The 24,367-nt window shown below is 34.9% G+C and overlaps 1 protein-coding gene and 1 long non-coding RNA gene across 3 annotated transcripts in view; one reads left to right on the plus strand and one right to left on the minus strand.

Moving 5' to 3' along the window:
• LOC117599287 (uncharacterized) overlaps positions 1-24,367 on the plus strand; it is a 59,728-nt gene that overhangs the window by 17,040 nt on the left and 18,321 nt on the right. The window contains exon 4 of one of the 2 annotated variants that reach the window (XR_004579747.2): positions 1,701-1,825. The exons of the other annotated variant lie outside the window; for it this stretch is intronic. This is a non-coding gene — a long non-coding RNA (uncharacterized LOC117599287). Of the gene's footprint in view, positions 1-1,700; positions 1,826-24,367 lie in introns of those variants that run through there. 2 annotated transcript variants of the gene reach the window in all.
• On the minus strand, positions 2,429-23,471 carry LOC113545656 (cadherin-like protein 26). Its single transcript, XM_053240467.1, has 13 exons — positions 23,202-23,471; positions 20,031-20,144; positions 18,889-19,038; positions 17,998-18,136; positions 16,345-16,517; positions 14,857-14,988; positions 14,422-14,604; positions 13,961-14,247; positions 10,882-11,024; positions 9,570-9,794; positions 8,990-9,211; positions 7,815-7,933; positions 2,429-3,664 (listed from the first exon to the last, which is right to left on the minus strand). Exons 1-13 carry the CDS (start codon positions 23,244-23,246, stop codon positions 3,620-3,622), a joined length of 1,977 nt encoding a protein of 658 aa, XP_053096442.1. The 5' UTR covers positions 23,247-23,471; the 3' UTR covers positions 2,429-3,619.

A 24,367-nucleotide genomic window follows, 5' to 3' on the forward strand; every position in this document is an offset into this window, starting at 1 on the left:
GTGATTTAAACAACATGGGGGGGAGAGTGACGTCACTACTCCCAAAATTCTTCTTGTTATATCTCGGGAAGGAAAGTAATTACAGGGTTTGTTTTAATGGCACAAACCGGCACAAATCGAGCACAAACGAACGGCACCAATTTGATACGATTTGGACGACATGGGGTGGAGAGTGACGTCACACAGCCAAAAAAAGAATGTTCAATATCTTGAACGCCAAACCAGCACAAACGTTCATTTTGCGGCACAAATCAGCACAAACACAGCACAAACGAATGGTATAGTTTTGGTGACAGTTTATTTATATAGGTTGCTAACTTCACAGACCCTAGAGCTTCAGTTAATGTTCACATCAAACATCAGAATGGGGAAAAAGTGAGATCTCTGTGACTATAACCATGGCATGGTTGTTGGTGCCAGATTGGCTGGTTTGAGGATTACAGAAAGTGCTGATCTCCTGGGACAGCAGTCTCTAGAGTTTACACAGAATGGTGTGAAAAACAAAAAACATTGAGTGAGCAACAGTTCTGTGAGTTGAAACACACTTGTTGATAATAGAGGTCAGACGAAAATGGCCAGATTGGTTATTTACTTCTTTCCATAATTAGATGAAGAGATTTGAAGGGAAAACATGCTATTATTAACATGCTATATTAGACTTACCATAGCCTTCAAACTTAACATTTTAATGAACTTTAAAATTATTATATAGTTCCATACATTTCTGTCAATAAAGTGGGACATTGAGGGGTTAATAAAAAAGGGAAAGGTTTCCAAGGAAAGTAGGTAGTGCAAGTGCTGACATCCTGCTAAACCTGTAGTGCGGGTTCTTCAGAACTCCCTCACCCACCGCATCAGATCGTGATTTCACGGGAAAGGTTTTCACTTGTGTCTTCACTGTGTCTTCATGTGTGATGACATTTATCAGAAACAACTATCTGTATTGCCCCTTTCTCCCAGCCTTTTTAGATCAGCATGACACCAGTTTTACCCTGATTATAGCCATGGTTTACAGCAAATCTGTCTGTGTCTGTGCTGGTCGGACTCATTCTGAATATTTTTGGCGCAGTCATAGTTGAAGGACAGGAAATTGAGTGTCGTGCAAGATTAAAATTGAGAGTGCAGTGAAAGTCAGTATAGAAAGTAGATAAAGTAAAATGACTGACAAACAAGCTCATCGTATCGACAGGTGGTTCACAATTAATGTTATTAGTATTTAGTAATTATAAGCCCAATTGACTGGACATTTGTATTTAATTGGTTTAAATTAAAGTTGTAAAGTTGTGTGAATTAAATAAACTCTGGTGATAAAAGATTAATAGTTTGAATAGTAAAAAAAAAAAGTAAGCAAACGTATTGTCGTTTCAAGCTCTGGAAAGCAGCTTTCCTTCTGCAGCCTGTATAGTCAATGCTGGTCGCATTTTGCCACCCACATATTTGATCTTTTATTTTTAAATGCATCAGTACACCTGTAACGCAACCTGCAATAGTTGTCAACCTTGGAACAGCCGTGTTTGTTTGTCCCATTGCCATCTCCTGTCTGCAACATGTTATAGGTTGGGCAATGTGTGACTAATAGTTATTACTCTGTCTGATTTCTCATATTTCACTTGCAATCTGTTAGGATTGCAAAACTGTTATTGTGTAGCCAAGGCTTTAATTTGACCAAGGTTTTAATTTAATTTTTCTAACTCTTTCAGGAGGCTGGATTTGACACAATGACCAAATTAACTTCAGTGACTTCTTAATGAATTTATTCAGCCTGTTTTTTTCCTACCACAGTATAGAACAGAACATATATATAAAAACCTCCAACCCACAAACTACATTTAATATTTGGCAGATACTTTTATTCAAAACAAAGTACAAATAAAGCAGAATCCAGTCCTAGCACAGAGCTAAAAAATTGAGGGCTCAGGAGCCTAGCAGTGGCTCTTTGTCAGTCCAGGCCCAATTTCAGAGAGCTTTTCACATTTTAGAGGAGTAAAACATGACAAAAATTAATTTTAAAAATCAAGATTAGGACCTGAGCCCAATGAGAGTTGGCAGACCTCTTGAAGGAGAGGAACCTAGTAACCAGCTTCCAGTCATTAAATCAGGAATGAACATGATTGACATCTCAAACTTAAACATATCAGCACCAATCGGATTGGAGTCTGCTGTTGGTTTACTTTTTAAATATTAATATCATAAATAAAGTGTAAGTGTAAAGTATATATATGTATAAGCCTTGTATATGTATATGCCTTTTTTTTTTAATAAATGGTCACTTAATACTGTGATATTTGTAGACTAGGTTCAAACCACACCATCCTTACCTGTGTTGCATTTACACTGAGTAAACCCTTTACATGGTGCAATTGTGACATATCTTTCTGTATAAAGTTTTGAAAAGTACAGGTCTTCCTGACTTAAAATGTTTCTTGTATTGCAACCACAATTAAAGTTTAAAATCGGGTTAATCTGGAAAAAAATGGAGAAAATTGCATTTAAAGATTCATTTCTGACTCCACTGACAGACACTAATGCTGTCTAAAAGCAACTGCTATTTATTGGTTTAACTGCCGTTTAATTTAACGTGTAGTAAATGAAATATAACAGTAATAAATATGACCATGCAAACTATGTAAATTTAAGGAGCATCAAAGGAAGATCAACTGAGAAAGAAAGTGAAAAGTGAAAACAATAAATGGATTTTTTTAAATAGGTTAGTATTATTTTAAATGGATTTGGGTGGATTTCACTGGAGTTTACACAACACTTAAATGGCACTGGACTTTTAAGACTATGCTTAAAGTAAGGAAAATATCATGAGAGGCAGACTTGGCAAGCATTATCACCACTGTGATGGCATATTTTGAACATCAGTACAGGTGCAATTATTACTGACTACAAAAATATCAACAAAAGGGAAAAGTAGAAACAATGTACAATGGATAAAATTGGCTTATGGCCAACCGACATAGCAACACATCAGCGTTCAACAATAAATTATATTTGAGCAAAAATAGAGCTTTCAGTGGATGTCTTCTTTGAAAAAAGCAGAAGTCACATCATGTCTTTATTTTGAGGGAGTGGTAAGCTGCATAAAAAAAATGCAAGTTGGTAAAAGTCCTGTTTGACTGCTACTAAATACTAGGTTCTCAGGTTATTTTGTAGAAAGTAGACACCACAGTCTCTCATTTTTTTTTGGCTCCTGTTTTTGCAGTTCACAGTTTCATGGCTGACCAAGATGAACTTGGTTGGGTTAATGTGAAGCTCCTTGTTTGTGTTTCTGCTATCTTTTTTTCTGAAGTGAGTTATTTTTTTGCCAAGCAGATATCATTTGTGTTTGGTCTGACTGCACTTTGAGGCCTTTAAAGTAAGATTTGTCCTGAGTTTATTCCATTAATTGGTTAGAAAGTCCTTGCCTAAGTTTGAATTGCTCCACTGATTACAAATGAAGACAATCCACACACAGACACACATTATCCTAATTTTTTGGGGGGAGATGACATTAAATCAGGGCTGCACACAGCTGCCAGATTGGTAAAATATAAATCTAGATTTGTGAGGATGTCTGCCAGGTGTCAAGGGTTTTGTCAAGATCAGTTCTCCTTCATATGCATAGAAGTGCGGCTCATAATTGCTGAGCTATTTGTGGAGTCTGGAGCTTGTAGAGGCACTGTAGAAGAGGAAAAGGAAAGAAATAAAAAGTAATTTTCATTATATATTGCTCTATAAACATCATTTAACTGTACAACATAAAGTCCAGTAGGATTTACTGTTTTTTTTTTTTTTTTTAAATAAATAGATTTATAGATTTGGCCATACGTGGCCAAAAATCTTAAGCTCTAAGAAGAGAAACATGACTTCTGATAATTAATACATTCTATTTATGAGATCAAGTTGTTAAAACGCAGTCATTACTGTTATATTGTAAGGTAATAATCATAAATGTGTATGGTTGAAAAAATGAAATGAATTTAAATTCCGAGTAGGTTTACAATCAGATGATTACGTAATAAGTTAAATTGCAATGGTTTCCAAGTTATAGTGTCTCTAATGTAGAGCAAGTGGTTATGTCTTTAGCATTCATGTGTGCAGGAGTCTATTTATTTATTTATGAAATTCATTCCAACGCTTCTAAATCTTTAAATCTTTGTCTGTGTGTCATGAACTCTCAACATTTTAATTGTGTAAATTAAGAATAGCACAGCATTACCTGATCAATTTGGTTTGAAAGGACTTTGATTATAAATGTCCTTTGAGTAGTAAGTAGGACAGTTTCTGCCCATTAAATATCAACATAGATGATGCACACACAGTCTACTGTTACAGTTCTCATGCATCAGGATAAGATTAAATGATATTGGAATAATTTAGGGAAAAAATCTCTCTCTCTCTATCTCTCTCTCTCTCTCTCTCTATATATATATATATATATATATATATATATATAAAAATGTAATGTAGTACGTCTTGGACACATGCAAAGAAATGCTATAAAACAAAGACGCTTTCAAAAATAATGAAATTAAACATTTATACATAAAAAAAATCCACTATTAAAAGCAGTAAACAGTAATAAACTAAACAAAGTCAATATTATGTCCAACAACCCTTTGCTGATTAAAAATGCATCGGTCATCTCAGCTACACTTTGTGCAGTTTTATAAGGAAATTAGCTGGTAAGTTTTTATGAGCATCTTGGAGAGTCTGCCACAGTTCATCTGGAGACTCTGACTGAAACATACCTGTTTCTGTTTTTGCAGATAAAAATGATTTTTGTCTGACAAGTGGTCTATTATGTAATATATTGCTTTCTTTATTGCCAGAAAAACATTTTCCTGTAACATTTAATTTTTTGTTATATATATATATATGTATGTATATATATATATATATATGTATGTATATATATATATATATATATATATATATATATATATATATATATATATATATATACACACACACACACATACATATAAATCTGTAGATAAAACATGTTTGGACAAGAAAACTGTTCCTGAAATATTTCTGTTTTCAACTCGATCAAGTCATTCAATCATTTCCAGTAAGATCACACTTTATGATTAATAACTCCCTCAGGATATGGCGTGAGATCAGTAAGACATTCAAACTGCCAAATACCTCCTTTTTTTTTTCTCCTGTCTGTCGTAACCTTGCCATTAAGTTCTCACTACTAGACCCAGTGTTCATAGGTTGGGCTAGAAAAGGAATCCTCACCTTGAGAGATTTATACATAGACAACAATTTTGCAACATTTTCTCAGCTAAAAGAGAAATATGACCTTCCTGCTTCACACTTCTTTAGATACCTACAAATTAGAAATTATGTTCGTTCCACTATGCCAAACTTTGAAACACTGTCAGCTGATAATGAATTACATAAACTACTTACTTGCGATCCCAGTACCCCAAAGTTAGTCACAAAATTTGTAGATTTTTTTCACTAGTCAGTTGGACATCTCTACTAATCATCTGAAAAACGATTGGGAAAAGGAACTGGATATTCAGGTTTCTGAGGAAGACTGGGCAAAATGTCTTAAAAATATATACACCTGTTCTGTTAACGCCAGGCACCAACTGCATTACTCACGGGTTAAACTTAACGCTTTCTATCCTACTATTTCCTCTTTCTGCAATAAGCGTGAAGCTGCGGAGGGTTCTCTTGGTCATCTTTTCTGGGCATGCCCTAAACTTGGTGAATTCTGGTCAGAAGTTTTTCAATTTCTTTCAGAAGCTTATGCATGCGAGCTTCCTTTAGATCCTGCAACTGCTGTCCTTGGCTGGTCAGCCTCCTTGTAGCATCTTAATCACGCTTTCCGAGTGCCTATACAGTATGGTATGATGATCGCAAAAAAATCCTTTCTTTGCATTTGGATGAAAAAGTCAAGGCCAATATTTAAGATCTGGTTGTCTGAACTTTCTTCCAACCTTCATGTAGAAAGGCTTAGATATAGTATGTCTGGAAATATAGATCTATTTAAAGGCCTCTTTTCAATCACCTGCTAAAAATAACCATGACACCGCTTGAAACTTTGTAGTTTTGTTTAACTTTTGTGTCAATGTTAATACACTTGTGTGTGTGGTTTTTTTTCTTCTTTTAAATACCACATTTGGAGATTTGAATCTTTCTATTATTTTATTATTATTATTATTCTTTTCTTTTCTTTTCTCAATTACTTGTCAAAGCTAGTGACAATGTTGATACTTGCAAATCTATCTGCTCTGTTTTTAGTGTTACTTTCCCTATCACCCTTGCTTTAAAGCTAAAATACCTAGGTGATTATTTATTATTTTTATTTTATTGTTATTACTATTATTTGAACTTGTCCATAATGTCACATTGGGCAAAAGTCTGTGCTGACCTCCCTTGCCTCTACCCGGTGTTGTGGTTAACTGCTAAATTGAATCTGAAGGAGATGTTTTTTTTCCCTTTCATTTTATGCCTGTGTAGCTGTGTTTTGTCTTGTTTTGTGACTGTTTTTTCTGTGTCTGAAAATCTAAAAATACCTCAATAAATATATTCAAAAAAACAAAAAAAACAAAAAACAAACAAAAAAAAAAACTCAGTCAGTCATTTCTAAAAGGGTTTTACTGGCATCTACTGGCATGATCATTTTGGCACATGCAAAAATGCACTGACTTCAAGTGATGTACTTTTTGTTTGATCAAAAAGGCAATTTTTCGTATGATGCCATGTAATTGTAATATTAGAAGCACAATAATGAAATAAGGCCCAAAAGATAATTAGCTGTTTAGTATGCTAACATCTACTATTAACATTCTGCTACCTAATTAGCTAATATACATTAGCTAATTATTTATTTATTAATTTATTTCAACTATTAATGTCACAATAAAATTAATTTGTCAATAAAATATTTGATCTTATTAAACAAATATTAATGAATATGAAGAAATATTTGTTGGTTGCGCAAAGATTACCCCCGTCTCGGCGTGACATGACATATTCATGATAATATTGGTATATTTTTTCCTTCAGTAAGGATTTTTTCATATGATATCGTAATATGCATGGTCAAGCCGTTCTTAGGTTTTTGGATTAGATTAGGTTTTATTTGGATTGTCACCTCCTTGTTTTTAGTTGTCAGTGTTATTAACTATAGACATTCTAACAATGTTGAGGTGTCTAACAGCACAGTGTAAACTAAGTGGCCATTGTCCACTAAGGAGACTCAAAAGTAAGTTATTCAGTAATAGTAGATAAACACACCCCAAATTTAGGGTTATGATCGCTAAATATCCTCTTATTCAGTGTCAAACTAAACATTTGTAAACAAATCAGTTGTAGATGCATGGCCTTTAATGCCATTTCATCAGCTTACATGTGCATACAAATAAAGTGGTTGGCTATAAGACAGTAAATTTAAACACATTGAACCAAATGTTTTCATTTTTCATTTTTCAACATGGCCTTTTTTCCACAAAAATAGATAATAGATATCTGGTTAAATGCAAAACAGCTACTTCTGAAAAAAGTGGTACTATATACAGTAAATTGTGAGAAAACATTGTGTCCTGCATTGTTATTAGTGGCCTTATGATGAATTTACTGTCAATTGTGGAATTATAGTTCTAATACTTATTTAATAGTATATTATTAAAAAGGTTAAATCTAGAACCTGTAATAATTCTTCAGCTTTGAGAAACCCATCAAGGAACAATATAGGATCCTGTAACAGTATATCCCTATCAGAAACCATTTAGAAAGTGAGGAATCTTTAACTATCTAAAGAATCCCTGAGGAACCCATGACCCTTTTTTCTATGACTGTATATTTACCTGACAGTCTGTGCCGGGCATCTCGATGTTGGATACAATGAGAGCCCCATTTTGTAAATCATCCTCCATGATCATAATTTTCTTTGTTTTGCAGAGCTGAAGTGCCATTAGGAGGGTTCCTGTCAAACAAAAAAAGGCATTTTCAGTTTTATCTGTGAAATAAATACTGCATGCACAGATAAAATATTTTATAAAATCTGTGTCTCTCACTTTTCTGGTTCTTTTTCACTATATAATAAAAGCCTGAGAGGGAACAGGGACACCAGAACGCAGTTTGAATTGGGGGTGCTGGAATTTTAAGCAGCATACATGTGGTGTATGACTACACACCCGAATGAGAGTCAAATAATTTTTCTTTTAACAGAGATTGTGTGTTGATTACAATAATTTTACCACGGTGCAGATGAATTCTCGAATGAAAAGGTATTGATTAATTTTCTATAGCAGCATGGATCTGAATATTTACAACTGTATCATAAATGATTTATGTTCGGTTTATGTTAATTGCGCACATTCTAATATGTTATTTTTCCTGTAACATCTCATTTACATGGACTTGAATGGTGGATGCTCGGTATAATCGAAGTCGTGTTATATAACAAAGAAAAGCATGTAATACATGATATGGTGAGGTATTCTGTTAGGAGATGTTTATTTAACGTTTATGAAAGGAGTGGGGAATGCTCGGTAAAAGTCAGTGAATTTCCTGATGCGGGTGTTAGTTCTTATAATTACTTACATTATATTAGCTACTGTACATACAGTTGTTCCCTCACCAGCCAGTCTTTTTGCTCTCTCTTGAAGTTGAGATAATATATTGTCATGTTACCAAGAAACTGAAAAGTGCAAACTCTGTCGTGAAGTCTCCAGTCTTTTGGCTGTTTGATAAAATTACTTGTAACAGTTAAAAAAAGGGTGATCTGTTGTTCATTAATAAATTAAACACTATATTCATTGGCATACAAACTACAAAAAATTCTCAAAATACTTTGGTATTTTGTTTAGCCTATTTATACAGTTGCAGCTGCATTTGCAGGAATTGTGAAAGTCAGCACCTCTTCTTCCTGCATTCTTGAGAGGGAACCATCTACACACGTGCACTTCACGAAACTTTAATTTTGCTGTGTATTTAATATTGAAGTTGTATCAGTGGAGTTTCTGAATATCAGCCTTACCTAGCAGAACCAGGAAAGCAAAGATAATTATCCCAATGGTGCTAAGGCTTGGTCGGGTTGTGAAAGACCTGCTAACATGGCAGTTGGGTGTGATGGTGCAGTTACACACGGTGATGGACAGGTTTTGGACCAAACCATAGCCCTGGTTGTCCAATATTTTGATCGGAATCTGGTAATGGCCTGAATAGACTGTGTTTTCTCGGACTAGGTTCACAGTCGTCCCTGAAAAAAAGATCAGATTATTTAAAAAAAAAAAAAAACATTCGCTTTTTCCTTTCATGATCACAAATACAGTTGCAGCTGCATCCATTCTTGTACACAGTTCTATGAAGTGAGATTAAAGGATTTCATAGGGATGATGGTCTCTAAAATCTTGACTATTTTAAATTGAAAAGAAAAATGGAAAAGAGAGAGAATTTTTAAAAAGAATCTTGAAAGTACAATCATTCTGCTTTGTAATTTATGAAAGTCCAATCATTTTTAATTTTTCATACTGCTATATATATTTATTGTCATCAGCCTTATAAGTGACAGATGGTAAATGAAACAATGAGTGAGGTTTGTTTAACAGGTACAGTACCATCTTGTGGTTCAATTCTCCATTTTCCCTTAACATTGCCCAGGAGCTCGTAGTGAAATGGTGCGCCGTATGGTGGAAGGTCCTGGTCTACGGCAGTGATTTTAGTCATGGTTTCCTTGTCCGATAAACACATACTCACTGTATTCACCTTCAAAAATGGTACATTATCATTCTGATCTACTAGATGGATGATCAGCGTCCCTGTACCGGTCTGTGGAGGCTGATCTATAGGTCAGGGGAGAGAAGAATAAAACATTTTGTAAATAAAGCTTAGAAAATACAAATGCAAGAAAAAAAATCTAGTTTTATAAAACTAGTTCAAAATAATGCAAAATGAGCATAACCTTTTACCCTGCCTTGTTTTTTTAAATATTGCAAATGACAGTAAATACCTTGTTGCTTGTTAAAACAAAATTAAGCTGATAATCCGCTTAATGAAATGGAAGCCAGAAAAACAATATTTAATTAATTGTCTGACATTAGTACTAAACAAAAACTAAAGAAATGGCAGATTGTGGCAGTATATGTAACACAAATAAAGCTACAACAACTACTACTACGCACATACTGGGGATTTGGGGGTGAGAATAAAGTAGAGAAGAAAAGAGACACAAAGAGACAACTGATTAGTTGTTGATGAGTTGTTGTGGGACGTAGTTAAAAGCGTCACTGCTCCAGGGTCAGGCATTTGGTCCCGAGATCAGGTTCCTGTCTGTGTGGAGTTTTACATGTTCTTAAAATGCCAAAATCTGAGTGTGGCTTTGGGGGTGTGTGGTTGAGTGTCAGCGGCGGATGGAGAGAAGGCGGGTTGTACCGGCAGGTAACGTGCGATTTATTTAGTCTATTTATTGGTGTCTCTTTGTGCTTTCCCGTAACTCTCATAACAGGCGAGAAAGAGTTAATGATATAGCTGGCGGAGCTTGCGAGACACGTGCACACACGCACCCATACACACGCCGAGGAACCTGAACTTGACAGAGCGAAAGCTGCAAGTCCACGATGGACCCTTTTTCTGTTGAGTTGTCCTGTTTTTTGTTGTTTTTGAAAGTGCGCTGAAAAGCGTGGACTGAATAAAACGCAAGCCCAGAGCTCAGCTAAAATTCTACCTGTCTCCCGAGTCTTCCTTCACACCCTCACACACCGGGTTCTACGGTCAGAAAAACAAATCTCACACAAAATATTACTAAATTATAATGCCTGTCAGCCTTTTTTGCAACTGTAGCCACCTACATAGTATAAGTGATCAAGCTAAAGAGTTATTTTAGAAACCTTATAAAACATTATAGGAATCACATGTACATGTGCATCTTACCATTATTTACAGCATACACGATGACACTGTAGGCATTTTTTTCCACAAATGGTGATTCTCTGTCCATTTTCTTGGCCACGGAGACCTGGCCAGTTTTTGGATCTACGTTCACCCAGTTATCTTTATCTTCTCCTTTAACAAAGCTGGATAACACACACACACACACAGAGAGAGAGAGAGAGAGAGAGAGAGACATAATCAAGATTCTGTTCCAGTAATTGACAAATATATACATATATGTGCAGAGGTCTGGAAGAACCTGGAAAATTCTGGAATGATAACATCTGATTTTCACCAAAATTGAGTTTTAGTGCCTCTAACGTACTTTAAGCAACTAAATATATTTTACCAAAACAACATATAATTGATTTTATTCAGGCTACTTTCTGCCTGCAAAGATTACGTCGGCTAAGTAGCCAGCTTAACAAATGCAGCAGTACATGCCCTCAGTCTGCCTAAAGTTGTCTAAAACCTTACTAGCTAAGTGTGATTGTCATGAGTTGATCAAGTTGTTGGACAGTTACATACCAATTCAGTATATATTGAAACACTTTTATGCCTTAACAGATAGAGAAGATTGCTTAGTTAGATTACAAAGTTTACAAAGAATAATTTTCCTGTCATAAAGGTACAGTTCTTTAAAATTGATCAATAATGTTTTTCCTTTAGGTTATAAATGTAGAGGCACACTATACAACCACTGAAGCATGGTGGAACATGTACACCCCACCCACACTATGTTTGTATATAAAATATTAAAACTACTGACAGGTGACCAGCAAGTGAACAGTCAGTTCTCAAAGTTGTTGTGTTGGGAGCAGGAAAAATGGGCAAGCCGAATGATCTGAGTGACTTTGACAAGGACTAGATTATGATGGCTAGTCTGATCCCACAGAAGAGCTAATGTAGCACAAATTGCTGAAAAAGTTAATGATGGCTATGATAGAAAGGTGTCCGAACACACAGTGCATTGCAGCTTGCTGCATACGGGGCTGCTTAGACGTAGACCAGTCATGTGCCCATGCTGAACCCTTTCCACTGCCGAAAGCACCTACAATGGGCACATGAGCATCAGAACTGGACCATGGAGCAATGGAAGAAGGTGGCCTGGTCTGATAAATCATGTTGTCATCATGTTACATCATTTGGATGGCCGGTTGGGTGTCACTTACCTGGGGAAGAGATGACACCAGGATGCACTATGAGAAGAAGGCAAGTTGGCAGAGGCAGGGTGATGCTCTGGGCAATGTTCTGCTGGGAAACCTTGGGTCCTGGCATTCAACTTGATGTTACTAAGACTCATACTGCCTACCTAAACATTGTTGCAGACCAAGTACACCCCTTCATGGCAACGGTATTCCCTAGTGGTAGTGGCCTCTTTCTTCAAAAATCGTTCAGGAATGGTTTGAGGAACATGACAAAAAGTTCAAGGTATTGACTTGGCCTCCAGATTCCCCATATCTCAATCTGATTGAGCATCTGTGGGATGTGCTGGACAAACTAGTCCAATCCATGGAGGCCTCACAACTGCGAGATTTTTGTGCCAGATTTTTATATGAATAATATAAATTTTCTCTTAACTGGGTCTAAGGGGCCCAAATCCAGCATGAAGTCCTTGTACACACAGTGAGGTCCATAAACAAGGTTGGAGTTGTCTGCACAAAGCCCTGACCTCAACCCCACTGAACACCTTTGTAGTGAACTGGAATGCTGACTGCACCCCAGCTCTCCTTGCTCAGAATCAGTGCCCTAATCTACTGAAAAGCCTTTCCAGAAGAGTGGAGGTTGTTTTAACAGCAAAAAGGGGAATAATGGTATATTCGAAACCACATATGGTTGTGATGTGACCACAAATTTTGGCCATATCGTGTATATCCACATCTACTTGTGGAAAAATATAAATATAAACTTAAAACCCATATAAAAAATATAAATGTATAAAACGAGTGTATACACCCCTATTTAAATTGCAGGTTTTTGTGATGTAAGAATGTAAAGACAAGATAAATCATGTCAGATATTTTTCTATGTTTGTGATATAGAAACCAACAAAATATAAGTGAAATCAAATAGAAACATTTTAGGAAACAACAACAAAAAAAGAACTGTCCATAACCTGGTTGGATGAATATGCACGCCCTTTTATAATGGGATATGTGACTGTGCTCAGAAGTAACCAGTCCCATTCGAACTCTTGTACATAAGTAATTATCATACAACTGTCATTAATGAAGTGATTCAGATAAACCCAAAATAAAGTTCGACTGTTTCTGTAGGATTTTGTTGACATCATCTTGGTTTCATTTGACAGATGAAGCCATGGTCCTCCAAAGGTTTACAAAATGATGTACAGGATCTCAATGTCAAAAGCTATTGGTCAAGAAAGGGATACAGAAAAATTCCAAAAAAATTACATGTACCATGGAACACCATGAAGGGCATCATCAAGTGGAGAAAATGGGGCACCACAGTGACATTACCCAGACTAGGACTTCCCACCAAATTGATGAAATAATGGCAAAAAAATTATCTTTGAGGTTGCAAAGTGACCTATGGCAAAATTAAAAGAGATGCAGGAATAGCTGGCTCCTTGCATGTAACAACGATCTCTTGTATTCTTCACGTGTCTTGACTGTGGGGTAGGGTGGGTAGATAAAAGCTCTTTCATGGGGGAAAAAAAAATCCTGGTTGGCTTAAATTTAGCAAGAGCTGTGCACAAGAGATCCCCTTGATCTGGAGCATTTTTGCAAGGAAGAATGGAATAAAATTGCCAAATCAAGATGTGCCAAGTTGGTAGACTCTTACCCAAAAAGACTTTATTACAAACAAAAGATGCTTTAACAAAGTATTAGTTAAGGGGTGTTCACACTTATGCAACCAAGTTATTGTAAGTTTTTTTTTTCTTTTCCTATTTCCCCCTTAAAATGTCTGTTTTTCACTTTGTTGCTTGCTATATCACATTAATGGTGGAAAAAGATCTGATGTTCCGTTTTTCACATCACAAAAATGATTTAAGTGGTAAGCACAGTTAAACATTATTCAGATTGGCTAATAAAAACATAAAAACCATTCCACCTACTGAAATGAGTTGCCATATGTCTTATCCGGGTCTATGGCTGTAAGGGTGACCAAGTGGGTTCCTATGTCTGTGTTCTCCAGGGACATTATACTTCTAACAGGTGGTACAAATTCTGGAGGCTCATTGACGTCCTCGACAGTGATGGTGACTGTATAAAGTTTAGGTGCACCTATGCCATCCCATACGCCCGGTGGAGTAGGAGTTTCCATCTTACAGAAGAAGTAGAGCTCCTCATTTTCCACACTGACTGACACATTTCTTGAAGTTTGCTGCTCATAATCCATTGCCTGTGTGTATAGTGTAGAAAGGAAAAAAAAGGCTTGAACAATTTTAAAATATTCAACAATTCTTACTGTCATGGGTTCATGGGAAGGATGATCGGATGGTTACCTCACCAGTGACTTCAAAATAGAGGTTAAAATGCATTTCTTAAAAAAAAAATTTCTTAGGTAATTATATACCTTTATAACAGTCAGGATTCCGTCATTAGTGTTGGGGTCGGTGTGGATTTTAAAATAGTTTTCCGGATCACCATGAAGAGTAAATTTAGCTTTCCAGGCTGGTGAACCTGGACTGTCGTTGTCGCTAACCTTCAAGCGCAGAACTTCCACTCCAAACTCTTGTTCTTTTATCTTTCCTGGACCCTGAAGAGTACAAACATCATAATATGCTGTCAGTGAACACTGGACACATTTAATGTACCATTTTGCTAGTGATGCATTATAGTAAGGTTTATCAACTCTGAAATATCAAGCTCTTAGAATAAAATAACATATATTGTAGTTTATTTGCTTAAATAATGTACTACATTTGCACTTATTCATTTGGTAGATATCTAGAGAAATTTATTCAAAACAGAGAACTGAACAATAAAGCACTGTATAAACATTACTCACAGTGTGATTAGTGATTTCAGGGAGGTTATTGTTTTTGTCGATGATGTTCAGGACCACTGTGCTTGTGCTGGACAGCTGCACTTTGTCTCCATTATCTGTGGCTTTGATCAGGAGAGTATAGTTCTGTGCTTCCTGGAATGATGATTTTAAATATATTTACTGTTTTATTAAGTATATAATTACTAACAAACAGTTAATAGTGTGTTCAGAGTTAATAATTACATGGAATACTTTTTTTTTTTTTTTTTATAATTACATAATTATTATAGATATAATTATTAAATTATTAGCACATTAAAACTTATTACTTTTAGGAGCGCAAAGAAACAAAAACAATTTGATTTGGAAAATTGGCCCAACAGTCTACGATACGGCCATGTCATTTAGCTGTCCAGGTCAAGTTGAAAAAAGGAGAACAGGTAAAAGCAAACAGGACAAATGAAAAGTGATGCATATATACAATATATATATATATATCCATCAATTTTGCATAGTCTGATTTTTTTTTATTTTGATGTAGCGCTGTAGCGCCACTGTGTGGCCGATCGGTGTGAGACTTTATGCTGTTGTAAACCGTTGGAGGACTACCAACTCTCAAAGTTTCAGGTCTCTAGGACTTACAGTTTGGTCTGCACGATCAGTTTTAGGGCAGAATATTAATAATAATAATGATGATAAAAATCCTTACAAAAACAATATGGTTTCAGCACTTTGTGCTTGAACCTCTAATAATAATAATAATAATAATAATAATAATAATAGTTTCTACGCATACAGTAAGCCTTTATTTGCTGTCTGGATTTAACTGATTGTGATCATTTATTTAAAAAAAAAAAAAAAGATAACTGTTAATTAGTCTGTTAGCCAGAAGACTAAAAATGTGCCAGTTTTTATATGGTTGTGCCTCTTGTAGCACATTATCTATGTACACCATGCCAAAATACATGTATTTATTGATTTGTATGTTTGTTACTTTGTTTACAACTTTTTAAACATTCAATTGAGCAATTTATTTATTTTTAAATGAACTAAGAAAAACTCATTGTTATGTCTAGCCCAGACTTTTACACTCCAGACTGCCAAAGCATGAATTTTGTGAATTGATTCTCTGTGTTTAGTCTTGCCTCAATTTTGCCTTTTGCCTTGCCCTTTTGATCGGATACTATTTGTCTGTTTTTGGTAATAATGACCCTGCTTGGTATTATGGTATTGTTCTTGTACTGTGTTTTGGATCTGTTCCTGATTTTTCTGGTTTTGACCCCTGCCTGTTTTTTGACTTCATGCCAGGTTCCAGTAAACCCCATGCATAAACTCTGTCTCTGAGTCCTACATTATACTCATAATTTGAACGTCGTAGTTTGGTACACACAATCAAGTGTTAAATTTTTATTTAGTATAGAAAAATTTGGTTAGAATTTGGTTAACATTTACAACATCTACAACAGTTTAGTAATAAAATACCACATATAACAGAGCAGCAGTATTTACCTCATAGTCCAAGCAGCCTTTAAAGTAAATACTTCCTGTGTCCTTGTTCTGTTTGATGTAAAATTCCACATTATCTGTTTTTGGGGTGACAGATTCGAGTGTGAATGTGAAGATCCCATTGGGTGTATCTGAGTCGTCACTATCCGAAGCAGAGACTGTCGTAACCAGTTCACCTGTTGACAAATTTTCTGTTAATGAACAAAATAACATGGGCTCACTCTTGCAGATTTGCCGAAGTCAGTTTACATGGAAAGTTATAATAGTTAAGGTTGTGGAAAGAGACTTAGCTTTCATTTATTTTCTTGCTATTTCATACATTTAAACCCATATTACATTCAAATCCTTAAACATGAGAATTAATTTGAGTAGCTTCAGTAATGTTGGTAATTTGTTAACAATGCTTTGTATAGGATTTTATAAAGGTAGTAGCATTTTTTTCCTTTGCTGTCAGATGTAAAGAAATTACTACAGAAATTAATGCTATGCTTCCGCATAGTACAATACCAATGAGAAATGGGACGATCATGGACAGTGTCAGAATTGTAGATATATTGCCGTTTTCGGGAAAATTCCCACACGCGTAACTTGGTTAAATCTCTGAATAGCGCTTAAGTCTGACTACCAATGCACTTGTACTTGAAATGCAGTGCATTTCACAGCCTTGTGAAAAGTGACATGTTTTTACAATAAATTACATTATTATATTGATTCTTACTGATTTGATTTTTGCCCATTTTTTCCAAATTTGGTCACCTGCCAATTTTCTCCCACCATCCAGCTGTCTACATCATACAACAGCTACCACCCGGGTAAGGTGAAGACTGACACTTCATGTTATCACTTACATAATATCAACTAGAAACAGTCATTCCCTAACCTTTCCTCTCTTTTGAAATTATTAAGTCAAAAAAAAAAAAAAAAACCTCTTCAATTACATACTATGCATTTATATAGAGCATATCATCCGTACAAGTTCTTGTGATTAACCTGTTACTATAGAAACAATAACGTATTGGAGCAAGTGCATTAACCACTCGGGTAAGGTGAAGACTGACACTTGCTTCAACCTGCTGCTCGTGCTGCATTATACGGCAGTGCAACACACTTGCTTTTCTGTTGTGCCGTAAGGACATGTCTGTCTTTTTTGTTTAAGATTTGATATAAAACCTAAATGACCTAAAAACATCTCCAGAATAATGTTCTTGGTGTAATTGGTGATCAAATTTCAAGCCAGAGGAATTTGTACATAGTGTAGATAATTACTGTGTATTATGATGATGACGATGATCTGTCTTCTTTTTCTTCTTATTATTAATTCAATTTTTTTTTACTATTGTTTTTCACCAAAACTACCAGAGAAAACTTGAAAAAAATACTTTGTGATTTGTAATTGTTATCAAGATATACAACAATGTAAGTGTGTGGTGAATTACCAAAAAAAAATAAAAAATTGATAGGCGATACCGAACATGCGTGGCCATGTATTAGAAAATAACTGAATAAACTTGAACAGCACATGAAAAGACCATCAAACTAATGCCTTTTTCCCTCCTTAACATTATGTACATAAAAATGGCAGTTTAATTAATATTCTTATAATTTATATGGTAAGTTAGTAGCTAAAATGAAGTAGTGTGTGTAGTCTTAAGTCACCTTGAAGTACAGACTCACTGAGCGTTGTTTCATAGTATTTATTTCTAAAAGCAGGAGCGTGATCATTAATGTCCAAGATCCTGACCTCAACACGGAGGTCATACAGGTTGTGATTTATATCCCATGCTTCAATCTTGAGCTGTAATAGAGACATAGATATAGTGTTGGCTGAACATCTAATGCTTGGGGAATAAAATTCTTCTGAAATCTGTATTTAAAAAAGTATGATTAAAGCTACTTTTGTAATGCTTAATTTTTATGTAGAGATACATTATGTTCATAAATATAATACAATAAATAAGGAATAAAACACTTGCGGAAAAATATATTTATTATAGAATTATTATAGAAAAACAATCAACAATGTGGTAGTTTGATGAAATCGTTACTGTTTCGACCCCAAAGTTTATTTTCCTACAACATGTCTCCAAGTGTTTTATTATACCACTGTGATCTGCCAACACTAACAATTTTCATGTATGTAAAAGCAGCTCATAGTTTATATCTGTTTAATAGTAATTTAGTCTGCAAAAGAAGGTAGTTCATGTTTTCACTTACATAGTATCAGCTAGAAACAGTCGTTCCCTCACCTTTCCTCTCTTTTGAAATTATTAAGTCAAAAAAAAAAACCTCTTCAATTACATACTATGCATTTATATAGAGCAAGTCAAGTTCTTGTGATTAACCTGTTACTATAGAAACAATAACGTATTGGAGCAAGTGCATTAATTAATTTGTGAGTCAAATTACAGCCAGCACTGCTGTGAGAGCTGCTATTACAGAAATTAATCAATCATCTGACCAGTTCGGATCAAGAATTCAGCAGAGTTGTGGTATAAGTTTTTATATATGTTTATGATAAATTCAACATACAAGTTGAATACCAAGTACCGAGAGAGATTGATGGGTCTCATAGTCGACCTTCTTATGCACGAAAATTTCACCAGTGGTATTGTTGATACTCAGCACGTCTTCAGGCTCCTCAGTAACACCTCTGCCTGTGAGATAGAACATTAACGCTTGACTTTGCTCCAGGTTTACCTAAAACAAAAGCACATCCAGAAATAAAGGATATTAAACATTATGATGTGTAATAGTAGCCTTATAGTGGATCACTTTGCATTCAAAAATAAACTGCCTTTACAACAAATTAGGTTCATATATATATATATATATATATACATATATGTGTGTGTGTGTATATATATATATATATATATATATATATATATATATATATATATATATATATTTAGAAACTAATAGTTTAAAAAGTTAAAAAAAATTCTAGACACCATTTATCAAAACAAATTTGCCAAAAAAAGAGACCAAAAGCAGCATAGACTCATACACAGTTATTGAAACAAACCAAAATGGTTACATAAACAATCTCACATTCTGTCATTAGCTATGTTTACATGCGAGCCTAATAATCCAGTAAAAATCTGTAAAGCCTACCATGTACCGTAAAATTAACCAAATTTTCACACTGATGAGTGATCTAATTTGTTAATTTGATTAGTGTTTAATTTATGTTTAACTAGTTAGTTTTAAAAGCTGTAACTAACTACTGCCATTTCTCGTAAACTGCAAAAAGACACGAGCGCCTTGTAGTGGTGTGAATGTAATGAGCCGATATACTGCCAGAGCATGGGCTTCTGGTGAGCTGGGGTAAGCCAAGGGCAGGTTGGAGCAGCAGGAGGCGTCTTCAGCTACATGCATCTCTAGTATACAATACAGACATTCCAACCTTTACCAACTGTACTGGTAATAAAATCAAATTCTTTAAGCTTCCATCATTATTAAAAGGATTTGAAAGGGAAGTGTCAAAGAATTTTTACGTTATGGAAATGCATCACATTACATTTATATTGTTACATTACATTACATAGTGCTTTAATGTACACATTAAAGCACTACTGTACAATTAAATACCTATTTTTACACTGCATTTTCAACATGTACAGGTTTTACACAGGTTTCAACATGTACAGGTTTTACACTGTACATTCTGAAAGAAATATGGTACTCACTGTGCCAAGTACATATGGGAAAGGCCCGGGACTTTCTTCCTCTATAGTGAACGGGTCAACGACCCATGCTCTCTTCTTCCTGATTTTTCTGTGGGTTGAACCCACAACTACACACTAAGAGAGAGAGAGAGAGAGAGAGAACACTTCTGTGACTTTAAAAGTTGTATTTAGTTAGAGTTTGGATAACACAATGACAAAAATAGTGAACACTTACAAAACCGATTTGGAAGAAATAAGCTTGCACTTAAAGTCAAATTAAAAAAACAAAACAAAAAAACAAAGCGAAGTGGAGAATAAATTGGTGCGTGACAGCCATAATATCGGCCAGCAAATTATGCTTATGCTGGCAAATAGAACATGTACTATACTGTCAGAAGACACATAAGCAAGTCTGTTTGAGATACTGATTAATTTTGCAACGATGCTTGGGGAGCCATGCAGTTTGCTCATTGCTAAACTGGTGGCTATTATCTTCTCCAAATTTTTATCTTCTCCCATTGTTTTGGCTGATTGATACTTTGAGTCAAAGAGAAAAGCATATGCATTTCATTTGTGTCCAAACAAATGTGTAAGTTTTTGACAAATAGTCAAGGCACAATATGTTGAAGGAATGTCACATTTTGATAATAATTGTAAATTAAATAAAAAAGTTAATTACATAGCTCTCCCACATTTAGCTATTTTGACTAATTTTCGTAATTACAAAAAAAATTGCGTAGTACATTTAATTACTAAACCTGCCTTATTTATATCTTATAATAAATAAATAGATCAACTTATATATTTAAGTTAAATACAGAAAAAAGTCCAATGAAATGGGAAATATAAAAGAAAAATAGAAACAAAATTATTATTTGAATAATAAATTAAAAAACAGGAAATAAATAAGTATTTAAGATAAAGGATTTTAAAACGATTTAAGTTAGCCTTTTTCCGTCTCAGGTTGCAATATAATTTGTAATTTTTTGTTTGTTTGTTTTGTTTTTTTTTTCTTAATACAGTGAGAAATAAATGTCAATCAGAAATTACTTATTTTACAGTTTAAATTGTGAAGTATGTTTCCATCTTGAACTCATATGAATTGAAGACAGCAAATAAACAGCAAACTGCTCTAATAATATTTATTTATATTTTATATTTAATATTTATATTCTCAATATCGTAATAAAATTTGGTGTAACTTTATAATTATAGCAGCATTCAGGAGATATAGAAGGGTCAGTTATGATTGCTTATTTTTAATGAACTACCAAACCATTGCTTTATTATTACTTAATTAACTGAGTATATAGTAATTACCCAGTATAGTTAGTAGTTAGTTAGCAGTTAATTGGGTGTTAATTATAGTACTACTCATTTATTCCTACTTTGTCCCTGCACTGACATATAAAGCATTACACTTAAGTTGTTTAAAAACCTTTGATTGTGGCATACATTATGTGATGATGTTGGTCTTTTCGGGGATGACAAGAAATATAGGCCAACTACATTTTATTTTTATCCTGTTTCACCTTGCAAAATAAGAGACAGCAATTGTGAACTTGACACATTATATTTAAACCTTTTGTTTGAGCCCACCAATATTTCAAGTGAGAAAAAATCTTGACTGACAGGTCAACATGTGACTGACAGGTGATTGTTGTTGCCCGGGTGTGCCCTGTTAGATTGATCGTTTAAACAATTAATAGCTCAAAATATCTACTCTTGGTTTGAGCTTCAGGTTTTGCCTGTGAAGGCTGTATTTGTTGTTAAAGAGGATAAACCAACATGAAGACTCGAGACCTGTCTATGGGAGAAAAGCAAGCCATTTTGAAAAGAAGGAAAAGCTGTCAGAGCCATTGCACACTGGCCATAGCCAATACAACAATTTGGAACTGTTGCTTCTTATGAAATGAGTAATTTCTTAAGAACTTTCTTCTTATGGTATTTCCTCTATATTTCTGATCTTTGAAGTCTTCTTCGAATGGTGGATTGTGATGCCTTCACAATCCACCATTCAAAGAAGACTTTGAAGATCAGAAATATAGTGGCCATCACACAAAATACAAACCAGTCATGAGCAGTAAGAATCGAAAGGCCAGGAATTCACAAAGAAATACAGAGGTGACCCACAAAAGTTCTTGAACAAAGATTAACCTCTACCAAAGTGATGAAATGGCCAAAGTGTGGAGAAAGAAAGGATCTGCTTATGATCCAAAACATACAAGCTCAGCAGCAGCAGAATGAATTCAGAAGTCTATAGAAACATTGTCTGCCAGTTTGCAGAGAAATGCATCCAGTCTAATTGGTAGGAACTTCATCATGCAAGACAATGACCAAAAGCTGTCAACACAACAAAGGACTTCATCGGTTGGGGAGTGGAAGGTTTTAGACTGGCCAAGTCAGTTGCCAGACCTTAACCCAATTCAGCATGCATTTCACCTCCTGAAGAGGAGACTGAAGAGAGATACCCCCAAAACCAACAAAAAAAAAAAACAGCTGCTGTACAAGCCTGAAAAAGTATCACAAAAGAAGATGGTATGATGATGTCAGTGGGTCGTTGGCTTGATGCAGGCATTGCAAGCAAGGGATATGCAACCAAATGTTAAGGGTTATTTGCTTTAATTTATTTATTTATCCGTTCCAATACTTTTGCTCACCTAAAAATTGGGTGGTCTACCACTGAAGGTGCCATGTTCTAAGTTGTTTAACACATCTAGATGTAAATATCAGGAAATGAAAACTGAAATACTGATCTATTGTCTCATTCATCTTTTCTTTTCATCTCAAAACCAAACGTCTTCAGTATATAGCAAAGAAAAAAAAGGTCTTGTATATATTTATTTACGTGTGTGTGTGTGTGTGTGTGTGTGTGTGTGTGTGTGTGTGTGTGTGGAAACATTTCCCAAAAGAGTGGTAGTTATTTTAGCAGTAAAGTGTGCACTAAATGGGATGGAATGTTCAAAAAGCACATATTTTATAGAGCAGATAATGAGTCATAACCCGAAGCAATAGTTTTTATTCCTGCAACATATTTGTGGTCACTGTGTAATTCTGCATCTATTATATATACAACTTCAGGAAGAATTCTTTTTTAAAATTCTATAACTAAATTGGATTTAAACTATACACTAATCTCTAAGTAAGTAAATAAATAAATAAATAAATAGTTACTGTAATAAAGACACTTACCGTCATTATGAAGAGAAAGATTGTCATAATAATTATCGTCCTCATGTTGTCTTCTGTGTGTTTGTGCTCTCCTAATAGAAAAAAAGTGTCTGAATGTAGAATGTGGATGAGAGGTACAGACGGTTATTTTAGCTGGAGATAGATGTCCTTTAGTTTTTATAAATGTACTTTATGTGCAAAATATGGTCATTATTTGCCTTCAATAGAGTGTCTCTTCTCTTTTAGATGCAGGTTGACCTCTAGTTGCTCTGTTTCTCTTCTTGTGTTTGTTTGTATGTATTTATGTATGTATGTATGGGTCTTATCAGTTTTCAGTCTTTTGTAGTTGTAGTGGGAGGAGAGTTCTGATGAATTTCTCGTGAAATCTTAGTTTCAGTACCAATGTGTTGGCAGTGAAACCTGTTCTTGAGCAGTGCAGCTGTTAATCAGAACAAAAATCTCATTGTTTTCTCATTCAGTCAACTTTACAATCAACTGTAAGTTTTTATTTATTATTCGTTTTGTGTATTTTTTTTGTTTTGCTTGTATTGTTTTGTTTTCTTTCCTCAGCCACCAGTGAACATTATGGACATGTATGCAAATGATGAGATGTGGCCTTTTTTATTTTTTCTGTCACAGTGGAGCGCTTCCAAAGGTTGACAAAAGTTCAGTTTTTCAGACAATGATCAGTTGATGTCACTCTATGATTTACCGGTATACAATGATGTCCCACTTCAACTGTGGCTGAATGTAGTCAAGTTAGACAAGCAGCTGAAATTTCTTGATTTTCTGCCTTAAAAGCTACAGCGATGGCAAACAGCCTTCTCATACAGCAGTCTAATAAATGCTGTCTAGTCACACATGCACTCCTCATTAAAAGCACTGTTGTATTCTTAAAAAAAACTTCCATTTTTAGATGATATTATTTGCATTATCAGGTAAAAATGACTGTGTAGAACCCAGTGTGTGAGGGTGCAGACGAAGACTTGGGAGGCGGTGGAATCCTGGCAGAACTCCGGGCTCATGTATATTCAGACTGCACTTTTCAGTGCACTTTCAAAAACGTAATAAAAAAAACCAAAACAAACCAACTGAACTCGCGGCTTTTGCTCTACTCAACTTCAAGCTCCTTGACTTGTGGGCGAGTGTGTCTGTGTTGCATGGTCTGCCAGTTTGATCACCCACTC

The sequence above is a fragment of the Pangasianodon hypophthalmus genome, chromosome 16, assembly GCF_027358585.1.
Source record: "Pangasianodon hypophthalmus isolate fPanHyp1 chromosome 16, fPanHyp1.pri, whole genome shotgun sequence".
NCBI classification, from domain to species: Eukaryota; Metazoa; Chordata; class Actinopteri; order Siluriformes; family Pangasiidae; genus Pangasianodon; species Pangasianodon hypophthalmus.

What these genes read in the sequence shown, in the direction of transcription:
- LOC113545656 (XM_053240467.1), bottom strand. Translation starts at nt 23,246, where the DNA reads ATGAGGACGATAATTATTATGACAATCTTTCTCTTCATAATGACG. An exon ending in AGACCCATCAATCTCTCTCG is followed by an intron (nt 18,137 to 18,888) that starts GTACTTGGTATT and finishes TCTCTATTACAG; the next exon opens with CTCAAGATTGAAGCATGGGA. An exon ending in ACATATGGCAACTCATTTCA is followed by an intron (nt 11,025 to 13,960) that starts GTAGGTGGAATG and finishes TGTGTTATCCAG; the next exon opens with CTTTGTTAAAGGAGAAGATA.